This window comes from Lytechinus pictus, chromosome 4 (genome assembly GCF_037042905.1).
Source record: "Lytechinus pictus isolate F3 Inbred chromosome 4, Lp3.0, whole genome shotgun sequence".
NCBI lineage: Eukaryota > Metazoa > Echinodermata > Echinoidea > Temnopleuroida > Toxopneustidae > Lytechinus > Lytechinus pictus.
The window spans coordinates 10,248,614-10,271,451 of NC_087248.1; the positions used below are offsets into that span (position 1 = coordinate 10,248,614).

General features: G+C 37.4%; 1 protein-coding gene across 2 annotated transcripts in view; it reads left to right on the forward strand.

The window, feature by feature from the left end:
* LOC129259050 (S-adenosylmethionine decarboxylase proenzyme-like) overlaps window positions 1-22,838 on the forward strand; it is a 35,196-nt gene that overhangs the window by 3,433 nt on the left and 8,925 nt on the right. For both annotated transcript variants that reach the window (XM_064098348.1, XM_064098349.1), the window contains exons 2-9: window positions 904-1,123; window positions 2,266-2,352; window positions 9,109-9,232; window positions 9,729-9,831; window positions 11,322-11,364; window positions 13,689-13,743; window positions 14,523-14,603; window positions 19,771-19,863. In XM_064098348.1, coding sequence (XP_063954418.1) covers window positions 966-1,123; window positions 2,266-2,352; window positions 9,109-9,232; window positions 9,729-9,831; window positions 11,322-11,364; window positions 13,689-13,743; window positions 14,523-14,603; window positions 19,771-19,863 — 744 coding nt within the window. In that variant the 5' untranslated portion in view covers window positions 904-965. The remainder of the gene's footprint in view (window positions 1-903; window positions 1,124-2,265; window positions 2,353-9,108; window positions 9,233-9,728; window positions 9,832-11,321; window positions 11,365-13,688; window positions 13,744-14,522; window positions 14,604-19,770; window positions 19,864-22,838) is intronic.

Here is a 22,838-nt window from a genome sequence, read left to right on the forward strand (position 1 = left end):
TTTATTTATCATAATTGTCTTGAAATTTTTTTGAATTCTTTACTTTCATTCTTACCTAGAATTATATGTTACATAACTTTCAGTTCCAGCATTCTCTGGCCGATTTCACCACTCTTTGGGCGCAGAGCAGCAGATTCAGTTCACTGAATTTTTTGCTCTGTTTCTCTGTAGTGGAGTAGTGGGTTGGAGAGTGCTGAGAAGTTGATTATATAATGCATGTGGGTATGTGCCGCGGAGGGGACCCCCATTTTTACACTCAAATTTCCGTTCCAAGGCAGCATTTTTGTCTTATTGAGAAAAAGAACAAAGAAAGCCGCTCCAAAGCATAGCATTTTCTTTTTATCGAGAAAAAAGAAGAAAGAAATCTGCTCCAAAGCTTCGCATATTTTCCGTTACGCCGTTCTGGTCGCATTGATCTGCTACAATGAGCTTTAATTTTGGTGAAAAGCGGCCGCAGAGCGCTGTCCGACTATCGCCTCTGCGCTAGCACACCCGGCGCCCGTGCCGCCGGACTAGCTGCATGCACGTTCTATCATAGGGATGCATACGCACTCACACGCAGGCGACCCGTTCCAAGGAACCCCGTTTTCACAAACATTTGTAGGGATGAAGCCCGTTCTGAGGACCCTCCTTTTTACAATAAGCCCGCTCCAAGGCCCCGTTTTTTGTCTCGCCCGCGGCACATACCTACTACTTTTTTAGTCAAGTACCCCCCCCCCCCCTCCTGAGGATTATATTTTGATTTTTTGTGTTGATTATGTTTTTGGATTTGTATCTTATATGTTTAATTCTTTTTTTTTTGTCTGTGATTGTGTAATGAATAATTAGGGGCCAGCAGAGGCGAAATTCTGTGTTTTTACAGACAATAAAAGTAAATAATTTGAATCTTGAATTGTGTCTAAGATTTTCAGGTAAACGGGAGCAGAATCCACTGAAAGGCTGGTGGCTCCTTTGATCATGCAAACATGGATCAGGGCTGTGATAAGGTCAACAATGAGGGCGGTAAGCTGACACACTACGAGGGCACAGAGAAGCTTTTAGAACTATGGTTTGATATCATTACCCTGGAAAATGGAGAGGTTAAAACGCCTAAGTTGCCGGATGACCTCCGAGTCATTCCAAGGTAGGAACATAATTTTTGCCATCATCATACATGTACGTCCGGTACATACATTTTAATATTAGACCAAAGTTTTTATGTCTCTGTTCCGTTCAGTTCTCACCACTACAACAGTACAAGCTAGAATGTGTTTTAATACATTAGGCGATTGTGCAGAGTCTACAGTGTTTATTCCGTAAAGAAGATGTGGAGGGCAGGCCCTTTGAAATTTTTAAAAATATGGCCAGCAATACAAGTTAGCAACTTAGCTAGCCTGCTAGTGTCGTTTCGAACTGTTATAGTAAATTAACTGATATTGTTATTATTGTGTTAGGTTTAGTTCAATATTTTGATTAGCCATTTTATATAAATTATTGTCAGTTTTTTCATTATCATCGTCATCATCATCATGGTCATTACCATCAACATCTTCATCAAAGTAGGGCCATTTGGCTTGTTATAAAGAGCCGTGTAAGTGATGTGCCTCTTACACGGCCTTTTATAACAAGCCTGCCATTATGTAGTTGTAGTAGTAGTAGTTGTTCTTGTAGAAGTAGTAGTAGTAGTAGTACTTAGTAGTAGTAGTAGAAGTAGTATTAGAAGTAGTAGTAGTAGTAGCAGTAGAAGTAGTAGCAGTAGAAGTAGTAGTAGTAGTAGTAGTAGTAGTAGTAGTAGTAGTAGTAGTAGTAGTAGTAGTAGTAGTAGTAGTAGTAGTAGTAGTAGTAGCAGTAGAAGAAGTAGTAGAAGTAGTAGAAGTAGTAGTAGTAGCAGCAGTAGAAGTAGTAGTAGTAGTAGTAGTAGTAGTAGTAGTAGTAGTAGCAGCAGTAGAAGTAGTAGTAGTAGTAGTAGTAGTAGTAGAAGTAGTAGTAGTAGAAGTACTTAGTAGTACATGTAGTAGTAGTAGTAGTAGTAGTAGTAGTATGAGTAGTAGTAGTAGCAGTAGAAGTAGTAGTAGTAGTAGTAGTAGTAGTAGTAGTAGTAGTAGTAGTAGTAGCAGCAGTAGAAGTAGTAGTAGTAGTAGTAGTAGTAGTAGAAGTAGTAGTAGTAGAAGTACTTAGTAGTACATGTAGTAGTAGCAGCAGTAGTAGTAGTAGTAGTAGCTGTAATAGCAGCAGCAGCACTCAATATCTAATTCAATCTACATCTAATTTGCCTTTGCTTTCCAGAGATGAGATTGCTGAAATGCTTGTCAAAGTGAAGTGTGAGATCGTCAGCTTTTCAGAGAGAGATGAGCAGCATGCGTATGTATTGAGGTGAGCTTGTAAAAAATGTTGTCATACATGTAAGTGACACATTATATGTGTTAGGTTCAAAAACACGTAAGCTATGAGAAATAATGTCAATGGACAGGAGAGAATATTTCTGTTAAAACATTTTGATTTATGTTTGTGTTTTGAATCATGATTCTTGTTTGTGATTCTCGCACTTGAAGTCACACAAATGCAGCCCTATTATATTGTAAATGTTGAATTTGTTACTATGGTAATGATCATTCTTATTTTGACGACAAGTGTACCAACAATATAAACAGCAATTGATATTGATAAATATTTGTTTCATGTACGTTGAAATTGTAGCAATCACCCACCCCCGGCCCTAAAGTGGAATGCTTCAAATATTGGGCCCTTTTCTTGCATGCCAATAATAATCTGTAAAGCACTTTAATAGTGGCATTGTTCCGATACATGTACAAAGCGCTATATAAAAGCAGATTATTATTATAAATTATTATCAAAACATACAGTTGAGGCTCGAAATTAACATACATCCAGGAAATTCAAAAAAAAGTTGACACTTGCCAAACATCATAAAATTCATTTTTCATCTTATAAAATATTTGTGCTATCATGGCAAATTTGATATCAAACAAATGAGCATGTCATGCCCCTTCATCACATTGCTTTGTTATCAGGAACTGAAAAATATTTAGGTGTCATTTTTCAAAAAAAATCATATTTTTGACAAATGAAAAATAAAATCTTGACAAAAACAGTTTATATTTGTGCTAGATACTTCCCAACACAAACATTTCAGATAACACTTTTTTGTTCAGTGGTGATATATCATGAAAGAAAATGTAGTATAAATCATAGATTTGACATTTATATATTTCTATGAAATGATGTTTGAAAATATACATGTAATAAACAATAGAATACATTTGGCACGAATATTATTATTTTTTCTTCAAAGAAAATTCCACCTGAAATATACTTTAATCCCAACGGCATCCCAATGCTCTTTGATTGATACCAAATTCGTAATGGCAGTATATATATTTCTGGAGATATAGTAAATTTTATGCTGTTTGGCAAGCAAACAAATTTCACTGAATTCCATGGGTGTTTTAGACAAGACCAATTTGGGGAGAACTTGAGTTCAAGGAGCATTTTGGGGTAAAAGTTGGGAACCGGTCTATTTCACCTAATTTGAATGTGCTGAATCTGATAAGACCGGTTCCCAAGCCAATTTTTCACGTTTTGACCACCTAATTTGCATAAACAAAATGGCTGCAAAATTGACAATTTATAATCTTATTTTTACAATATTCTTTTATAATATTCGCTTTCACCGATATGGATACTGCAAAATCCTGCATACTTAACATGTACCATTTGGGAAAATTTGTTATTTCTGTTTGCGGCTAATTAATTATGCAAATTTATGCATATTTTGCAATATTATGCTATAATTTGATAAGTACACCTAAATTTTTTATTATTTTGGGTACAAACAGCATTTGTATCATTATGATAATTGTTTGGCCCTTAAATATAATACTCAAGTCAATTTTTATATGTATTTTATTGTTCTTTGATATTTCTTTTGTGTTCTTGTATTTTCTGCCATTTGCTTTGTATATGTTTGATATGAGATCTTTAAAAAACTAATATCAATGGCAGACAAATATTAAGCTTCAATGATTGAATCATTTGATAAACTTCTTTTGCCACAACTGTTAATTGTACTCAGGAACAAATACACACACATGCTCCCACACCCACACCTGTATATAGAAAGTAATATACTTGCAAGGTATATGTAGTAGACATGCCCAATATAAAAACATTGATGCTGATCCTATAATCATGATAGTTACCACATTCAATGAACCCGTAAGAAAAGAAAAGTTTAGAAGTTGGAAAACCTGTAATCATGCTGAACTTAAATTTCTTGAAATAGATATATTGAAATGTTTTATAACAGATCAAATAATCAATTAAACGTATGATTTACGCAGTGTAGTTTATCAATCGGATATAAGTATCAGTACATTGTTATTATCCTTGTAGCAAAATTATATCTTTGATTCAGCTCCATCAGAAACCAATGATGGCAGTTAACCAAAAAACAATTTGTAATAAATGCAAAGGGTCTGTATTACTGGATCACTTACTAGTTTTTTTGGTCATAACCGATTTATTTATTTATTTGGCAACGGTACATTTTCCCCAAGTCAACCATCAAAGTGATAACTGAAAACCACAGCTTTTATCCAATCCTTGCCTTGGAAGATTAATTGACGAAAGATACTGAATACAGAAGAGGAATTGATAAATACATGGGGCTAAACACAGATTAGCTCCATGGTTAAAACATGGGCAAAACAAGGTTTCCAGCCCAGCCACTGCACAATGCAGAACAAATTTTCACAGTGTGTCCTAAGGTTAAAAAGTGCTAGATATGCATGTTGAAGGTAAACCAGCATGGAGACAGTTGCAGAAGTCCAGTGGCAGTCTAGAGGTTATCCGATCATGGATGATATTTTCTGCACCACCTCATGTAAGACAATGTCTGATATCAGCAATTCTGTGGAGCAGGTAATATGCAGATTGGCAGACATGTGATGTGTGTTTCTTCATGCTCATTGTTCTATCAAAGACTACGCCAAGAGATCTAGCCTTGCATACTGGAGATATATAGCTTCCTCACCTATTAAGACTGGAGTTGTAGTCATAATAATTACGCATATATGGAGATGACAGAACAAGATACTTCGCTTTTTATTGTTAAGCTCCAGGAAGTTGACCTTCATCCAACATCGAATCCTCAATGGCAGCACCAACAACAGCAGCTGCACGAACCTCTGTATATTTACCTTTTTGATCAAAAGTGAAGTATACAGCTGGATGTCATCAGCATAGAAGTGTATACCAAGACCATGTTGCCACATTACAGAGCCAAGAGGAGTGATGTACAGTTTGAAGAACAAGGTACAAGGACAGACTCCCAAGGAACTCCATATCAAAGGGTAGTCACAGGAGACTGCATGCCAGTGATGAATACAGCTTCATACAGCTCTGTTGGCAAGGTAAGAGGAAACCTGCCATTGGAGTGCAGAATCATCAATTCCAAAACAGACTGCCAGTCTCCTAAGAAGAATGACATGTTCACTGGTATCAAAACCGGTTGACAAGTCAAACATAACTTAGGCAACTGCTTTCCTCATAGAAAGAGAAATCCTGGCTCTACAATCGAAGAAATTCTCGACCTAGACTTTGATGGTGATATCTCAGACTCGCATGCAGCCTATCAGAGCTGGGTAAGCTATTGGATGTTGGGTTTAATACCGATCAAAATAAGTGGATTAATAATCACCTACAGGAACGCCAAACATGCCAGGAACCCACCATCCTCTGAAAGATATCTTCGTTATCAATTTGAAATAGTCTATCTTATGAAGATATGAAGATGTGTGAATATTAGAAGTTCGATAAATGGCCTAGAAGACATTACACAATTCACTGCGGTATTGAAAAGGTGCACTTCGAGCATTTTAACACCTGAAACAAGATCTGGTTAGACAGCAAATTCTCTCTTAAGACAAAAGTTTAGGTTTTCTCTATGGATCTGTGACATGAGAATCAGACATATCTCAAGAACACAAACACGATGACTTTGATACGAACTGCCTCCGCAGAATACTTGTACTAAATTGGTTTGATTTCAACAATTAGAGATGACTTTTATAATATGAGGCTGCCCTATCAGTCAAGCCATCCAATGGAACACCAAATCTATGATAACTGACATTGATAATTCAACACCACGAAGGTAAAGGTGTATATCAAGCTGGGGGAAGCTGGATGCCTGTAAGTTGGATGAAGCGGCAATCATTGATAGGACAGGTGCAGTACTGCATTGGACAAGATATATTATGGAGATGCACAATTGCATGCATGTAATCCGTTAATGAAGTCCAATGATTAAAAAAAAATCATCAAAAGGATATGCAGTGAGTTATTCGTTGTGGAACTTTAGAACATCACAGTCTGGCTTTTAAAACACGGAAAACGGTCTAATTGATGGGCAAAATGAGAAATTAGATGGATTATATGTAGGTTCAGTTCTGAGAATTTTTGTTCAATATTGGGACAATTTGACGAGCGTAATGGAGTAAAACACAGGACATCTCATTTTCAGCAGACGGTTTTCACTTCATTTTGCTGAAGAAAAACACACTAAATATATATACATATATTTATATATATATGTATGTGTGATCAGATTCTGCTGGTCGGGAACATAACTACTCCAAAGGATATTAAATGCAACTGATTGACTATTAGGAGTTGAGGATTACAGTACTATTATGATTCAAATTTAACAATTCATCATCTAAAATTGTAAACATGAATGAATTGATTGATATCATAATTCAAGATACCATTTTATAATAAAAATATAAGCAATTAATAGTGACATTCGCTTGAATACAGATATGTTCATGAAATTCGTTGGATCTCCACCAGTGTGCTTTTAAATGGGAAGGCCCTCCATGCAGGAGTTTACCTTTGTATGCAGATGTGGGTGTGGGAGTGGGTGCGTCTGTTTATGCCCATGGATATATGCGAATAAAAAAGTGATTACATAATTAAATCATTGAAGCTAATTATTTTCTGCCATTGATAATCAATAATTTGACAGATCCCATAACAAAACATGTACAAAACAAAAGGTACAAAATACAAAGAAATTAAAAAACAATAAAATACATTATTATTCACTGTGATATTATATTCTAAGGGCCGTACAATTATTTATAATGATGTAAATGCTATTTGTACCAAAAATATAAACATTTGAGCTGAAATTATCAAATTATAGCATAATGATCCAAAATATGCATAAATTTGCATAATTAATTAGCCGCAAACAAGTTTTCCCGAAAGGTACACGTATGTATGCAGGATTTTGCAGTATTCATGTCTGTGAAAGCGAATATAATTAAAGAACATTGTCGAAATAATATTCTGAAATGTCAATTTGGCAGCCATTTTGTTTATGCAAATTAGGTGGTCAAAACATGAGAAATTAGCTTGGGAACCGATCTTATCAGATTCAGCATATATGAATTGTGTGAAATAGTCCGGTTTCCAACTTTTACCCCAAAATGCTTCTTAAAGTTTATATAGGCCTCTTTTTCCAGAATGGGTCTAGTCTATTTGTAAACTTTTGGCCTCAACTGTACATCAATTGATTCATGTATTTTCCAAATACATTTTCAGAATGGTATAGTGTACATGTAGTACTAGTTTTGAGGTGTTTTTCTAACTGTATGCTTACATACATGGAGTTAATATATGGGAATGGTATCGTTGAGTTCCAAATTCCTTTTACTTATTCAGAATAGAATAGTAGAATCTGGGTCCATTGTAAAGGGTTTCTCTCCTGTCTCCAGACGATTCCATGACAATTGACACGGCAACAATTGTTCCGCTATCAATTCCAGGCTCCACCTGAGTAACTATTAAAACTTCAACCCTGTATTTTTTTAATACCTACCCTCAACCACCCTAAACCTCATATACATTAAAACCTGATTAAAACATAACCTGTCAATAATAATTATAACGGCATATTTACCCAGGGGAGCCACTTCAGTTTCGAAAACTGTTCTCCCAGCGGGCCCTGCTATTATCATTACCCCGGCTTTATAACTCTTTATGGCATAGAAAAATATAGCTGGGAGCAATTGTTGCAGGATCGAATGTTGTGTCACTCTTCAGTTACCCTGATATTCAAATATTGTTGGATGATTGTGAATTGGTTGGATTGAACATTGTCTAACTAGTGCCATACAATGTATGCTGAATGAGCCTGTGAGATGTGAGCACTCAAGCATTACATTGTACAGAAATACAGTAAATGTGAGTGCTCAAGCATGTACATTTTACTTGTAAACTTCTAAAGAGAGGCCACCACAGGGAAAGACCAAGAGATGGGAAAAGAAACAGGTTTTTCACAGTTGGCTCTAGTTGTCTAAATTCATTAAAAAATCACAAATTCTTAATTAACTTGTTACATGGAATATACTAATTAGATTTTGATTTGATGCACATGTATGATAAGCTACTAACTTGTAATAGGTCAATTTATATAGCGCAGCTACTTGTGCGTTACTCTCATATATCATACTTATTTTTACTCCTGCTTGATACGAACCATTAGAACCATTGGACTGATATGTACATGTATTATGTTTACTACTTGGTACCCATTCACCTTGGCTGTATACATGTAAAAACTTATGAAAATAACTGCATTTTTAGTGTTTCTAGCCTTCTTTATTTCATAATTTACAGATAGTTTAGTTTGTTTGGGTACCTGATCCAAATGAATTTTTCTTGTAAAATCACAAAGTTCATCCAAGAAAACATGATTTAATGTTACATCTTCTATTTCTCCAACTGTTTTTAGGCATGCACATTCATATTTATGAATTGAGAAATTATAGTGCACTTGGGGGGTATCAAAATATTTTGAAAATGGGCTTAAATGGCATGAGTTGTTGTGTATTTACATGTCCACTGTATGTAGAGAGTTGTACAGTACTTTAAACATTGCTGTACATAAAGAATTTATTTGAAAAGACTCTTGGAAAATTACTATATACTGAACAATTAAATATGAAAAAAGTACTGTGAAGATATTAAAGATTCATCATGTCCAGATGAACACTCAAATTATTACCCCCTGTCTATATTATTCTCATTGTATTTTTTCAGTGAAAGTAGCCTTTTCATCAGCAAGAGACGCTTGATCCTAAAGACTTGCGGCATGACCACCATTCTAGCTAGTCTTGACCCTCTTATCACCTTGGCTGAAAAGTACTGCAACTTCAAAGTAGTTGTAAGTAAATAAAAATGATGAATATGATGAACGATGATGAAAATGAGGATTATCATGATGATAATGATGATGATGGTGGTGATAATGGTGATGATGATAAAAATGAGGATTATCATGATGATGATGGTGATAGTGATGGAGATGATGATGATAGTGATAGTGATGATGATGATGATGATAATGATGATGATGGTGATGATGATGATGGTGATGATGATGATGGTGGTAGTGATGGTGATGATAGTGATGATGATGACAATGATGATGATAATAGTGATAGTGATGATGATAATGATGATGGTGATGATGATGATGGTGAAAGTGATGGTGATGATGATGATGATGATAATGATGTTAGTGATGATGATACTGATAGTGTTGATGATGATGATGGAGATGGAGATGGAGATCAAATCAATATGTACAGACGAAACTAGTTGTAGACAAAGAACTAGGATTCCAATTGCCAACTGCCTTTTTTTTCTTATTTCATCAGGATATATTTTACTCCAGGAAGAATTTCATGCGACCGGATCTTCAGCACTCCCTCTATAAGAGTTTTGAGGATGAGGTCAAGTACCTCGATTCAATTTTTGAGCGTAAGTTCCCGATCCATGTACTTGAGCTTGATCTGCTCAATCATAAGTATGGAAAGCTAGCAGCACCAACATCTAGAATGAATACAGTGCCCCGTATTCTGAAGTCAGGTTTACCTTGGACCATGGTCTAACTCTGTGCTAAATTATGGAAAGCCAAAAATGTCAAAATTTTCCTTACATTGAATGTTTCTTACGTGTAATGTGCTCTTTCCTAACTCGTGAATGGTGAAGAAAGCCATCATATTTATCCTTCCGAAACTGTTAAGAATGATTTGAGAGAAAAATGAGCTGATACATTGAAATTATTCAAAGAAGAATTGACCAATTGCTGTATTCATCTTAGTTTCCGTAGAGGGCTTTATATTTTGGAATGAGCATTTATTACATTCATGATGATAGTTTAGAATGATTAGATTGAATCACTCTTTGTGAGACCTGGCCCTGGTGATCCTGACAGCCAGTTATATTACATGTATTGTTATCGTTTGTTTGATAATATCTGTATGTAATTTTTATTGTAAATTTGAATTCACTATCATAATGTACTTGTATGTGGTGTACAGGGAAGGGGGATAAAAGTGAACTAAATACATGTATGTATATGGTCTAGGGGTAAGGATCTGGCGCTCTCACCGCCATGGCACTGGTTCGATTCCCGTTGTGGGAATACAACTTTTACCGATGTGTTGGCTCAGTTGGTAGAGTGTCCGGCTCACATTCGCGAGGTCGGGTGTTCAAGCCCCAGCTGCATCAGACCAAAAGACGTTGAAACATGGAAGTTGCTGCTACCCTGTTTGGCGTTCAACGATGAAAGGAAATAGAGCTACGTCAATCTAGCACTGCACAGTGGCTGCTGGGCCCACGATCAATTGGGCAAAATGAATTTTTCAGAGTATTTCTATTTGGGATTTCTGTTCCGAACAATCTTTATACGCCCGTCCTACGGTACGTATTACGGTATCACGCTCCGTGTCCGTCCGTCTGTCCATCTGTAAACTAGCATGGATCCCAGAAAGCCTATTGATTTTGAAGTCAAAATGTCAAGGTCACAGTGGAATTTTTTCATCTTTCCCTTCTGCAGTCCTTGTAGACGCGATAACTTCAGTTTAACTTAACCTAGGCTCATATAATTTGGTGTGTATGATACTAGCATGGATCCCAGGAAGCCTATTGATTTTGAGGTCAAAAGGTCAAAGGTCAAGATCACAGTGACATGTTTTCATCTTACCCTTCTGAAGTCCTTGTTTAATAATGTGATCAACTTTAGTTTAACTTAACCTAGGCTCATATAATTTGGTATGTATGATACTAGCATAGATCCCAGGAATTCTATCGATTTTGAGGTCAGAAGGTCAAAGGTAAAGTCGCCACCTTCCACTTTTCTTGCTTGACTAATAACTCAATTTTCCGCGTTACAGGCGTATTAAGTGCTCGCCTTAGCGAGGCTCTTGTTAAAATATGGATTTTTTTATGTTTCTTTCATCTTGCAGGAGGCGCTGCCTATGTCTTGGGGAGGATGAATGGGGACTGTTGGTAAGTGGAACCTTACTTGCACAAATCTGCAAATTTTGATTTCGGTGCTTTGAATTCATCGTTTTTACCATTTTCCTGCATTAATTATGCTTCAGTGTACAATGCCTACTTAGCTTGTTGTACACGAGCTAATGGGAGGCTGAATGTCAGACATTCATACTGTTGCACACGTACTGTCCATAATGTATCATTGCACGGTCAGGAACAAGGTGACGTCACTATAAAAATTAAGATTCAATGCACTGCACTTAGTAAATGCAGGGGCAATATGTGTAGGGCTTACTGGCTATATGGGCATTGCTGCTGCAGATCAGATGTGCTTTTTGAGGGATTTTGCTTTTCGCTTTCAGGAATTCTTATTTTCATATATTAACATAGGAATTTTTTTTATTATTGTTCATATTTTCGCTAACTTCCGAGGCATTGTACAACACAAATACCGAATGTTCTTATTCGTGCAATGTTGCAACATTTTGCATTTTGCGAAAGGGACACTCTATTCAACTCGGCTATGCCTCGTTGAATCCAGCATCTTTCTTTCACCATATGTTAAATCTTGCACCAGTGCACTCATGCCTATTCGCTATTTGTATAATGACATACATAGGGACAGTGATTTTCCGCGATCGCGGAAAACGGACGGAATTCACGGAAAGGGCCTTTTGAAACGGAAAGTGGCATTTCAAACGGAAAATCACGGAAAACGTATTTTCTCTCAAAATACACAGAATAGCAACAGAAATTACTCCAAAATCACAACAAAATGAGAATATTAAATGGCCACAAAACCCCAGAAAACACGATCTCACTTCGCTACTATCATGACAATTCACACATCGTGACTGCACTCGACATCAACACACTCGATTGTACCCCGTACCCGGCCGGCCGGGTTGGGCTTCACATGCACACGCACGTACACATATCGTTCAACTACACGGTCGTGTGTTGCTGCCCTCTACGTTTGAAGATGTAACAGCACGATATCGTGGTCTTAAAATCCAAGATGGCGGATAGGCAAAAGCCGTTGACTGATGATAATGATATCAAAAACAAACAAAAAATTATCGATGAAATATCATTTCACCGTGAAATAATGCTAATAATGTGAAAGGTGAGGATGTATGCATGCTAAATGGGTTTGTAAAAATATTTTATGCACCCGCATAGATCCGATTAGAACGGATTCTATTGTGTTGTTGGTACAGTAGCAGATACAAATTTTGACCAGTGCGAGTGTACGTGTTGTGATTTTGCTATTTAATGTGTAAACGGAATTGTCACTTTTCCGTGTGTACAAAGCCTATGGGGAAACGGAATTTCCGTTTTCTGACATGCTGAAACGGAATTTGAAATTTTCTGAAACGGAAAATCACTGTCCCTACATACATTGAGAAAAGGTTGCAGTAGTGAGTGTGTACTTTTATATTTGACCTGATACTTTGTTTGGTGTCCTTTGTTACAATGGACTCTGCCCGTAACAAGAGACTAGACTTGAAAATAAAGATGTAAAGTCAAGGTTTTCTGGAAGGAAAATGTCAACCCATGTTACCTCTATGCTTCACCATTTGGATCTGTTTTGACAAAAAGGACTCCTGCCCCCCCCCAAAAAAAAAAAAGCAAAAAGCAAACCAAAATAAACAAAAAGATTAATGGCTTTTTATGCCCAATCAACTTTTTATTTCTTAAAAGAGTTTTTTGTGTTTAAAGTTTTGGGTACATCTATTTCAATTTTCAATTCTTCACTCGACAAGGTTATACATTGTTTCTTCTCATCATGAAAGAAATTCAAATTATTTGTCACATTGGGTGATTTCAAGTGCATTGTTGGTGTTGGTTTTGAGAGCTTTAAGAAAGGCTGCTGAACACAACTGAAACACCAAGCTCCACCAGTTCGTTCTTCTCTATCTTCTTCGGTCTCCCTCCCCCCTTCCCCTCTGATTAGCCCCCTCAAACTCAAGCGCCCTTCTCAAAACATTTAATATCCCTCCTGAACACATGCCCATACCAATGTACTCCTTCGCATTTAACATGTGATCCGTCTCTTCCAACAACTTCATCAAAAGCTCAGTCTTCTTCCTTTCCATCAGCTTCACACCACACATCGGGCTCACCATAGCTCTTGCCGTCCTCAAAATACCAATCTTGTTTTCACTCAAACACCCCATTTACCCCCCATGTACATGAAAGGTTTTAGTCTACTTTGGCTCATATTTTTAAACCATACCTGTAATCCATGTCAAAGTTTCAAAATTTGTTTTTTCAGAAAATCAAATATGTCAACCAATAACAAGACATTCTCTATTATCATTTTTATTTTTCAGGTATCTGTACACATTGGACAACTCCAGTATTGAACAACCTGATCAGACTCTGGAAATATCCTTCAGATTTTGGTTTTTATGACAAATTTACTCTTATTCTTGTCTAAAGCACTGGTAAATGGTCAATAATGTGAAATATACTGGAGTATCATTTAACATTCCAGTCGGAAAAAAATGTTTTGGCTGTAGGATTTTTTTTCTCAAACTGTTTATTCTTTGTGAACATTTTATTTAAAATTTTTGGACATCTTGCAGTCTCTCTCAGAACTGTTTGCATTTCTCTCTATAAAAGGTCCTCTGTGCACACATTTGACAAAGTTTTGTGATTCAGATTTGTAATAGAAATCAACTGAGCCCATTCCCCATTCTATAGACATGACTTTATATTGGGCTACCAATATTAAAATTAAATCAAATGCACTCATTATTTCCTCCACACAAACACTGTCAATTGGAATGATCCCTTGCACTAAACTCAACTTATAATAAGCCGGCTTCAGCCTTTTATAGCTTGTTTTGAAATTGCAATAGCCCAAGAACACCTCCCCCCCCCTCCTGATTTGCATGTCACGCCTGATGTAATTTACACAGTGATGTAGTAAATTATGCCATACTAGATGAAATTCTAGTCATTTGTTTTATTATGGCATGATTACCTATGCTAATTTATGCATAAAATCAGAATTTGGCTTTTGATCTTTAAATGAAGCTCGAAAACTTCAAAATTTTGCTCTAAACATTCTCTTTGGGATTCTGTGTAACAGTAGGATTGACTGTACATGTATTGTCAGATAGAAAAGGGTCAGTTGTCAATTTCCTTGACCATTACATTACATCCTCATGACCGAGCTAGATGATGAAGTCATGGCCCACTTCCAGAACACCGCAGGACGCAAGTCAGAAGCAGTCACTAAGGTAAGATCGACTCTATCCAAATGAGCAGGCTTTTTACAAGATTTGAATTCACTTGGTCTACCAGTAGGGCTCCGTAACACAAAGCTTTGCGATGAGTTGCAAATATGAAAGAACCACACTGATTGGTCCCTGGTCAGTATTTTAAACCTAATGCGCGTGTAACATTGATATTGATTGGTCAGTTCATTTAGCAATTGATCGCTAATCTTTGTGTTACAGAGCCCAGATGTTCTAATTCTCAGATCATCTAACATCATCATGGTTAAACCCACTTGGTCTACTAGCAGATGGTCTAATTCTCAAATCATCTAACACCATCATGGCTAAACCCACTTGGTCTATTAGCAGATGGTCTAATTCTCAGATCATCTAACATCATCATGGCTAAACCCACTTGGTCTACTAGCAGATGGTCTAATTCTCAGATCATCTAACATCATCATGGCTAAACCCACTTGGTCTACTAGCAGATGGTCTAATCCTCAGATCATCTTACATCATCATGGCTAAACCCACTTGGTCTACTAGCAGATGGTCTAATCCTCAGATCATCTTAAATCATTATGGTTAAACCCACTTGGTCTACTAGCAGATGGTCTAATCCTCAGATCATCTAACATCATCATGGTTAAACCCACTTGGTCTACTAGCAGATGGTCTAATTCTCAGATCATCTAACACGATCATAGCCAAACCCACTTGGTCTACTAGCAGTTGGACTAATTCTGAGATCATCTAACATCATCATGGCTAAACCCTCTTGGTCTACTAGAAGATTTTCTAATTCTCAAATCATCTAACATCATCATGGCTAAACCCACTTGGTCCATTAGCAGATGGTCTAATTCTCAGATCATCTAACATCATCATGGCTAAACCCACTTGGTCTATTAGCAGATGGTCTAATTCTCAAATCATCTAACATCATCATGGTTAAACCCACTTGGTCCATTAGCAGATGGTCTAATTCTCAGATCATCTAACATCATCATGGTTAAACCCACTTGGTCCATTAGCAGATGGTTTAATTCTCAGATCATCTAACATCATCATGGCTAAACCCACTTGGTCTACTAGCAGATGGTCTAATTCTCAAATCATCTAACATCATCATGGCTAAACCCACTTGGTCTACTAGCAGATGGTCTAATCCTCAGATCATCTTACATCATCATGGCTAAACCCACTTGGTCTACTAGCAGATGGTCTAATTCTCAGATCATCTAACATCATCATGGCTAAACCCACTTGGTCTACTAGCAGATGGTCTAATTCTCAAATCATCTAACATCATCATGGTTAAACCCACTTTGTCTACTAGCAGATGGTCTAATTCTCAGATCATCTAACACCATCATGGCTAAACCCACTTGGTCTATTAGCAGATGGTCTAATTCTCAAATCATCTAACATCATCATGGCTAAACCCTCTTGGTCTACTAGAAGATTTTCTAATTCTCAAATCATCTAACATCATCATGGCTAAACCCACTTGGTCCATTAGCAGATGGTCTAATTCTCAGATCATCTAACATCATCATGGCTAAACCCACTTGGTCTACTAGCAGATGGTCTAATTCTCAGATCATCTAACACCATCATGGCTAAACCCACTTGGTCTACTAGCAGATGGTCTAATTCTCAGATCATCTAACATCATCATGGCTTAACCCACTTGGTCTACTAGCAGATGGTCTAATTCTCAGATCATCTAACATCATCATGGCTAAACCCACTTGGTCTACTAGCAGATGGTCTATTTCTCAAATCATCTAACATCATCATGGTTAAACCCACTTTGTCTACTAGCAGATGGTCTAATTCTCAGATCATCTAACACCATCATGGCTAAACCCACTTGGTCTATTAGCAGATGGTCTAATTCTCAGATCATCTAACATCATCATGGCTAAACCCACTTGGTCTATTAGCAGATGGTCTAATTCTCAGATCATCTAACATCATCATGGCTAAACCCACTTGGTCTACTAGCAGATTTTCTAATTCTCAAATCATCTAACATCATCATGGTTAAACCCACTTGGTCCATTAGCAGATGGTCTAATTCTCAGATCATCTAACATCATCATGGCTAAACCCACTTGGTCTACTAGCAGATGGTCTAATTCTCAGATCATCTAACACCATCATGGCTAAACCCACTTGGTCTATTAGCAGATGGTCTAATTCTCAAATCATCTAACATCATCATGGCTAAACCCACTTGGTCTATTAGCAGATGGTCTAATTCTCAGATCATCTAACATCATCATGGCTAAACCCACTTGGTCCATTAGCAGATGGTCTAATTCTCAGATCATCTAACATCATCATGGCTAAACCCACTTGGTCTACTAGCAGATGGTCTAATTCTCAGATCATCTAACACCATCATGGCTAAACCCACTTGGTCTACTAGCAGATGGTCTAATTCTCAGATCATCTAACACCATCATGGCTAAACCCACTTGATCTATTAGCAGATGGTCTAATTCTCAAATCATCTAACATCATCATGGCTAAACCCACTTGGTCTATTAGCAGATGGTTTAATTCTCAGATCATCTAACATCATCATGGCTAAACCCACTTGGTCTATTAGCAGATGGTCTAATTCTCAAATCATCTAACATCATCATGGCTAAACCAACTTGGTCCATTAGCAGATGGTTTAATTCTCAGATCATCTAACATCATCATGGCTAAACCCACTTGGTCTATTAGCAGATGGTCTAATTCTCAAATCATCTAACATCATCATGGCTAAACCCACTTGGTCTACTAGCAGATGGTCTAATTCTCAGATCATCTAACACCATCATGGCTAAACCCACTTGGTCTACTAGCAGATGGTCTAATTCTCAGATCATCTAACATCATCATGGCTAAACCCACTTGGTCTACTAGCAGATGGTCTAATTCTCAGATCATCTAACATCATCATGGCTAAACCCACTTGGTCTACTAGCAGATGGTTTAATTCTCAGATCATCTAACATCATCATGGCTAAACCCACTTGGTCTACTAGCAGATGGTCTAATTCTCAAATCATCTAACATCATCATGGCTAAACCCACTTGGTCCATTAGCAGATGGTTTAATTCTCAGATCATCTAACATCATCATGGCTAAACCCACTTGGTCTATTAGCAGATGGTCTAATTCTCAAATCATCTAACATCATCATGGCTAAACCCACTTGGTCTACTAGCAGATGGTCTAATTCTCAGATCATCTAACATCATCATGGCTAAACCCACTTGGTCTACTAGCAGATGGTCTAATTCTCAGATCATCTAACACCATCATGGCTAAACCCACTTTGTCTATTAGCAGATGGTCTAATTCTCAAATCATCTAACATCATCATGGCTAAACCCACTTGGTCCATTAGCAGATGGTTTAATTCTCAGATCATCTAACATCATCATGGCTAAACCCACTTGGTCTATTAGCAGATGGTCTAATTCTCAAATCATCTAACATCATCATGGCTAAACCCACTTGGTCTACTAGCAGATGGTCTAATTCTCAGATCATCTAACATCATCATGGCTAAACCCACTTGGTCTACTAGCAGATGGTCTAATTCTCAGATCATCTAACACCATCATGGCTAAACCCACTTTGTCTATTAGCAGATGGTCTAATTCTCAAATCATCTAACATCATCATGGCTAAACCCACTTGGTCTACTATCACCTTGGTCCAATTGCCATTTGATGCAACCCTCATTTGGTTTAATTCTCAAAAGTTTGGTTAAGTGTCATTTAGTCTAATGGTCAAATTTTCTCTTTGTCTCCTACTTTCTCACACCTTGTCATATTAATATTTGGTTCATAAAATATTCATCAAAAGTGGTGCTGGACCAGGTAAATATAGATGTAACATTTCTCCTTTTCCCCATTTTCTTTTTTTTTCTTTTTTCATACTAGCTTAACTCATCCACTTTCTTTTCTGTATTTGTAATTCAGTCTTAAATCCAAAAAAATCCATAATTTATTGTTCGAAATAGACATGAAATGAAATACTCTGAAAATTTGCTTTGTTCAATTGATTGTGGGCCCGGCAGCCGCTGTGCAGCGCCAGATCGACGAGGCTCTATCCCTTTAATCGTTGAACGCCAAACAGGGTAGCAGCAACTCCCATCTTTTAACGTCTTTTGGTCTGACGCGGCCGGGGTTTGAACTCCCGACCTCCCGGTTGTGAGAGGAACGCTCTACCAACTGAGCCAACAACCTCCCTCTCCACTTTTCCTTTAAGCCATACATGCATATTTCATAAACAAAATAATTTGTGATTTTGCTCCAATATTATTAAAGTCAAATAAGAGGCCAGTAAATTTGAAGCAATGTATTCTTGCTTCTATTAAAAAAGTGCTGAATAGAAACATGCTTGATAAGTAGACGGCGAGAATTACGATTGGCTGTTTGCTTCTAATAGAGTTTAATTTCTCCTAACTCAGGCAGATATATGTGGACCTAAGAGATTGACTTCAACAGATTTCCTTGTACATTTTTGTTTTTTATAGTTTATTGAATTAACTTAATACATGAAAAGCAGGATATCAATGAAATGGATGATCTTATTATAGGCTCCTGTTTCATTAAATTTATTATTATGGTAAATATCCATGGTAACAATGCTCAACAGACAAGCAAAATCTGCTTGAAGTTACTATAGAATGGTAAAGCTACCATAATAGGAATTCCGATGCAGCGTGCCCAAATTGTTGGATCTTGTGCTAGATTGTAAGACGGTACAGGGCTAAAGCTACCTGTTCGCAGTCGTTACATCACAGAATTTGAGGGAGAAAATACAATACAAAGGACCGTATTCTGAACTCTAGTTTAAATTCAACCCTGGTTTAAAGTTATAGAGAGCTAATTGGGGCACAAATCACTAACAAATTACATATTCAATTTATTAACTCATATGACACCCAAATTGTTCGTAATTGTCTGGGAATGATAACTGAAGTATTTTTCTTCATTATAAAACCAAAAGGAAGTAAAACAGTAAACAAAAGAAATATACAATGTAAACAGAAGTTTTAGCACAGAGTTAGGTCTAAGTTAAACCTGACTTCAGAATACGGGCCAAAGAGTTCAGCTCATACCATACTCATAACATATCATTTGTGCCCATTTTTGTTTTATAACCCAGGACAGTGGAATAGCTGATCTTTTGCCAGATTGCATGATTGACGGCTTTGTATTTGATCCATGCGGCTACTCAATGAATGGACTGCTAAAAAATGTGAGTATCATCTGGGACACCCTAATGCTTTGTTGGTTCCTCAAAAACAAAGATTGACAGCATTACCAATGAAAGGAAATTAGTTTCTTTGTGCAGGATACAAAATCAGTGTCACCTCTCCAGCATATTTGGCCCCCATCTTACAAAGAGTTGCAATAAGCCTGTTCATGGTTGTAAACTGCGCACGAGCAGAAAAAGGTCATTGGAGACAACCATTGAAGGTGGCTTTCAAATTCACGGACATAGGCATTTGTGATTTGATGATTATTCATGTATTCCTTTCAAAATATTTATCACATCCAAGCTGAAGAGTAATGAATAGAGCTTTCATTATCACTGGTATTTGACAGTAGCCTAAACAATAGTCAAATGCCCCAAAGGCAGTCAAGTCAATAAAACAGATGTCCAAACTTTATCCCTGATGTACATGTACTATTCTAGTCACCTGGTCTATACAATGCCTTTTGTTCTTAGAATTTGAATACTCTACCGGTAAAGCTTACGCAACATCTACATTTGGAAATGATAGTGCTTATCCTAATGAAAAATCACAAAGGTCATTTGAGAAAAGTTGATCATGAGCTAACCGTGAACTGGCTTATTGATCTAATCAATCTCAACTCTATGAAAATCCATCCATACCATAATTTTTTTTCTACAGGAAATTTGCACAATCTCCTTGGTAAACAGAGAATCGCACTGAATTTTCAAGAGAATGATGGATGTATGAATATACATCATATCTCAAATATTTTGATCAAAAATACATTTTAGATGTTGATGTTGCTGGCCGTCCATAGTTGTGATCGATTGGATCATTGGCAACTCTTTGTAAGACGGCTCTGATCTTTACTGTTTGTTAATCGTATTGACGCAATGGAGGGAGGGGGGTGCCTCACAAAGATTTAAGTGTGACCTAGAGTTGCACTTAAATTTCAGTTGTGTATGGTATGTAACACATCACCACATTGGTCAGATCATGTGCATAGTTGTGTATGGTATGTAACGCATCACCGCATTGGTCAGATCATGTGCATAGTTATGTGTGGTATGTAATGCATCACCGCATTGGTCAGATCATGTGCATAGTTGTGTATGATATGTAACGCATCACCGCATTGGTCAGATCATGTGCATAGTTATGTGTGGTATGTAATGCATCACCGCATTGGTCAGATCATGTGCATAGTTGTGTATGATATGTAACGCATCACCGCATTGGTCAGATCATGTGCATAGTTATGTATGGTATGTAACGCATCACCGCATTGGTCAGATCATGTGCATAGTTGTGTATGATATGTAACGCATCACCGCATTGGTCAGATCATGTGCATAGTTATGTATGGTATGTAACGCATCACCGCATTGGTCAGATCATGTGCATAGTTGTGTATGGTATGTAACGCATCACCGCATTGGTCAGATCATGTGCATAGTTGTGTATGGTATGTAACGCATCACCGCATTGGTCAGATCATGTGCATAGTTGTGTATGGTATGTAACGCAATACCACATTGGTCAGATCATGTGCATAGTTATGTGTGGTATGTAACGCATCACCGCATTGGTCAGATCATGTGCATAGTTGTGTATGGTATGTAACGCAATACCACATTGGTCAGATCATGTGCATAGTTATGTATGGTATGTAACGCATCACCGCATTGGTCAGATCATGTGCATAATTGTGTATGGTATGTAACGCATCACCGCATTGGTCAGATCATGTGCATAATTGTGTATGGTATGTAACGCATCACCGCATTGGTCAGATCATGTGCATAATTGTGTATGGTATGTAACGCATCACCGCATTGGTCAGATCATGTGCATAATTGTGTATGGTATGTAACGCATCACCGCATTGGTCAGATCATGTGCATAATTGTGTATGGTATGTAACGCATCACCGCATTGGTCAGATCATGTGCATAGTTATGTATGGTATGTAACACAGTACCACATTGGTCAGATCATGTGCATAGTTATGTGTGGTATGTAACGCATCACCGCATTGGTCAGATCATGTGCATAGTTGTGTATGGTATGTAACGCAATACCACATTGGTCAGATCATGTGCATAGTTATGTATGGTATGTAACGCATCACCGCATTGGTCAGATCATGTGCATAATTGTGTATGGTATGTAACGCATCACCGCATTGGTCAGATCATGTGCATAATTGTGTATGGTATGTAACGCATCACCGCATTGGTCAGATCATGTGCATAATTGTGTATGGTATGTAACGCATCACCGCATTGGTCAGATCATGTGCATAGTTATGTATGGTATGTAACACAGTACCACATTGGTCAGATCATGTGCATAGTTATGTGTGGTATGTAACGCATCACCGCATTGGTCAGATCATGTGCATAGTTATGTGTGGTATGTAACACAGTACCACATTGGTCAGATCATGTGCATAATTGTGTATGGTATGTAACGCATCACCGCATTGGTCAGATCATGTGCATGTGTGGTATGTAACGCATCACCACATTGTTCAGATCATGCGCATTGACTTAACTCTTTGTGATACACCCCTCTGAAGTCTCTGATTCCGATTAGGGAACCCGGTTCCAGTAGGCAACAGGTTAAACCTGTTATATTCTGAATTCTGTGATTCCTGGTGGCTTCGTACAAAGACAGTCCATTTCCAGTGGGCAATGGGTTAACCAACTGAGTATGTAGGCATTGCACATGGGCAACCCTGTTCAAGTGAGAAATGGATTAACCTATTGAGTACTGAATTATGTAATTTCTGTAGGCCTTGTAATGTATATGCAAAGGCAACTGGTTTCAGAACTAAGTGGGTTAAAGATAAATTGCAATGCTTGAAACAAACATGAAGTGAGTTTTGATAGAATGACCAAATTTTTATATCATATTTATATTCAGTTTGTTCGGTGAGTTCCTGTTTATGGTTTCACTTTTGTTCAAACCTACATTCAATAAATTCAAA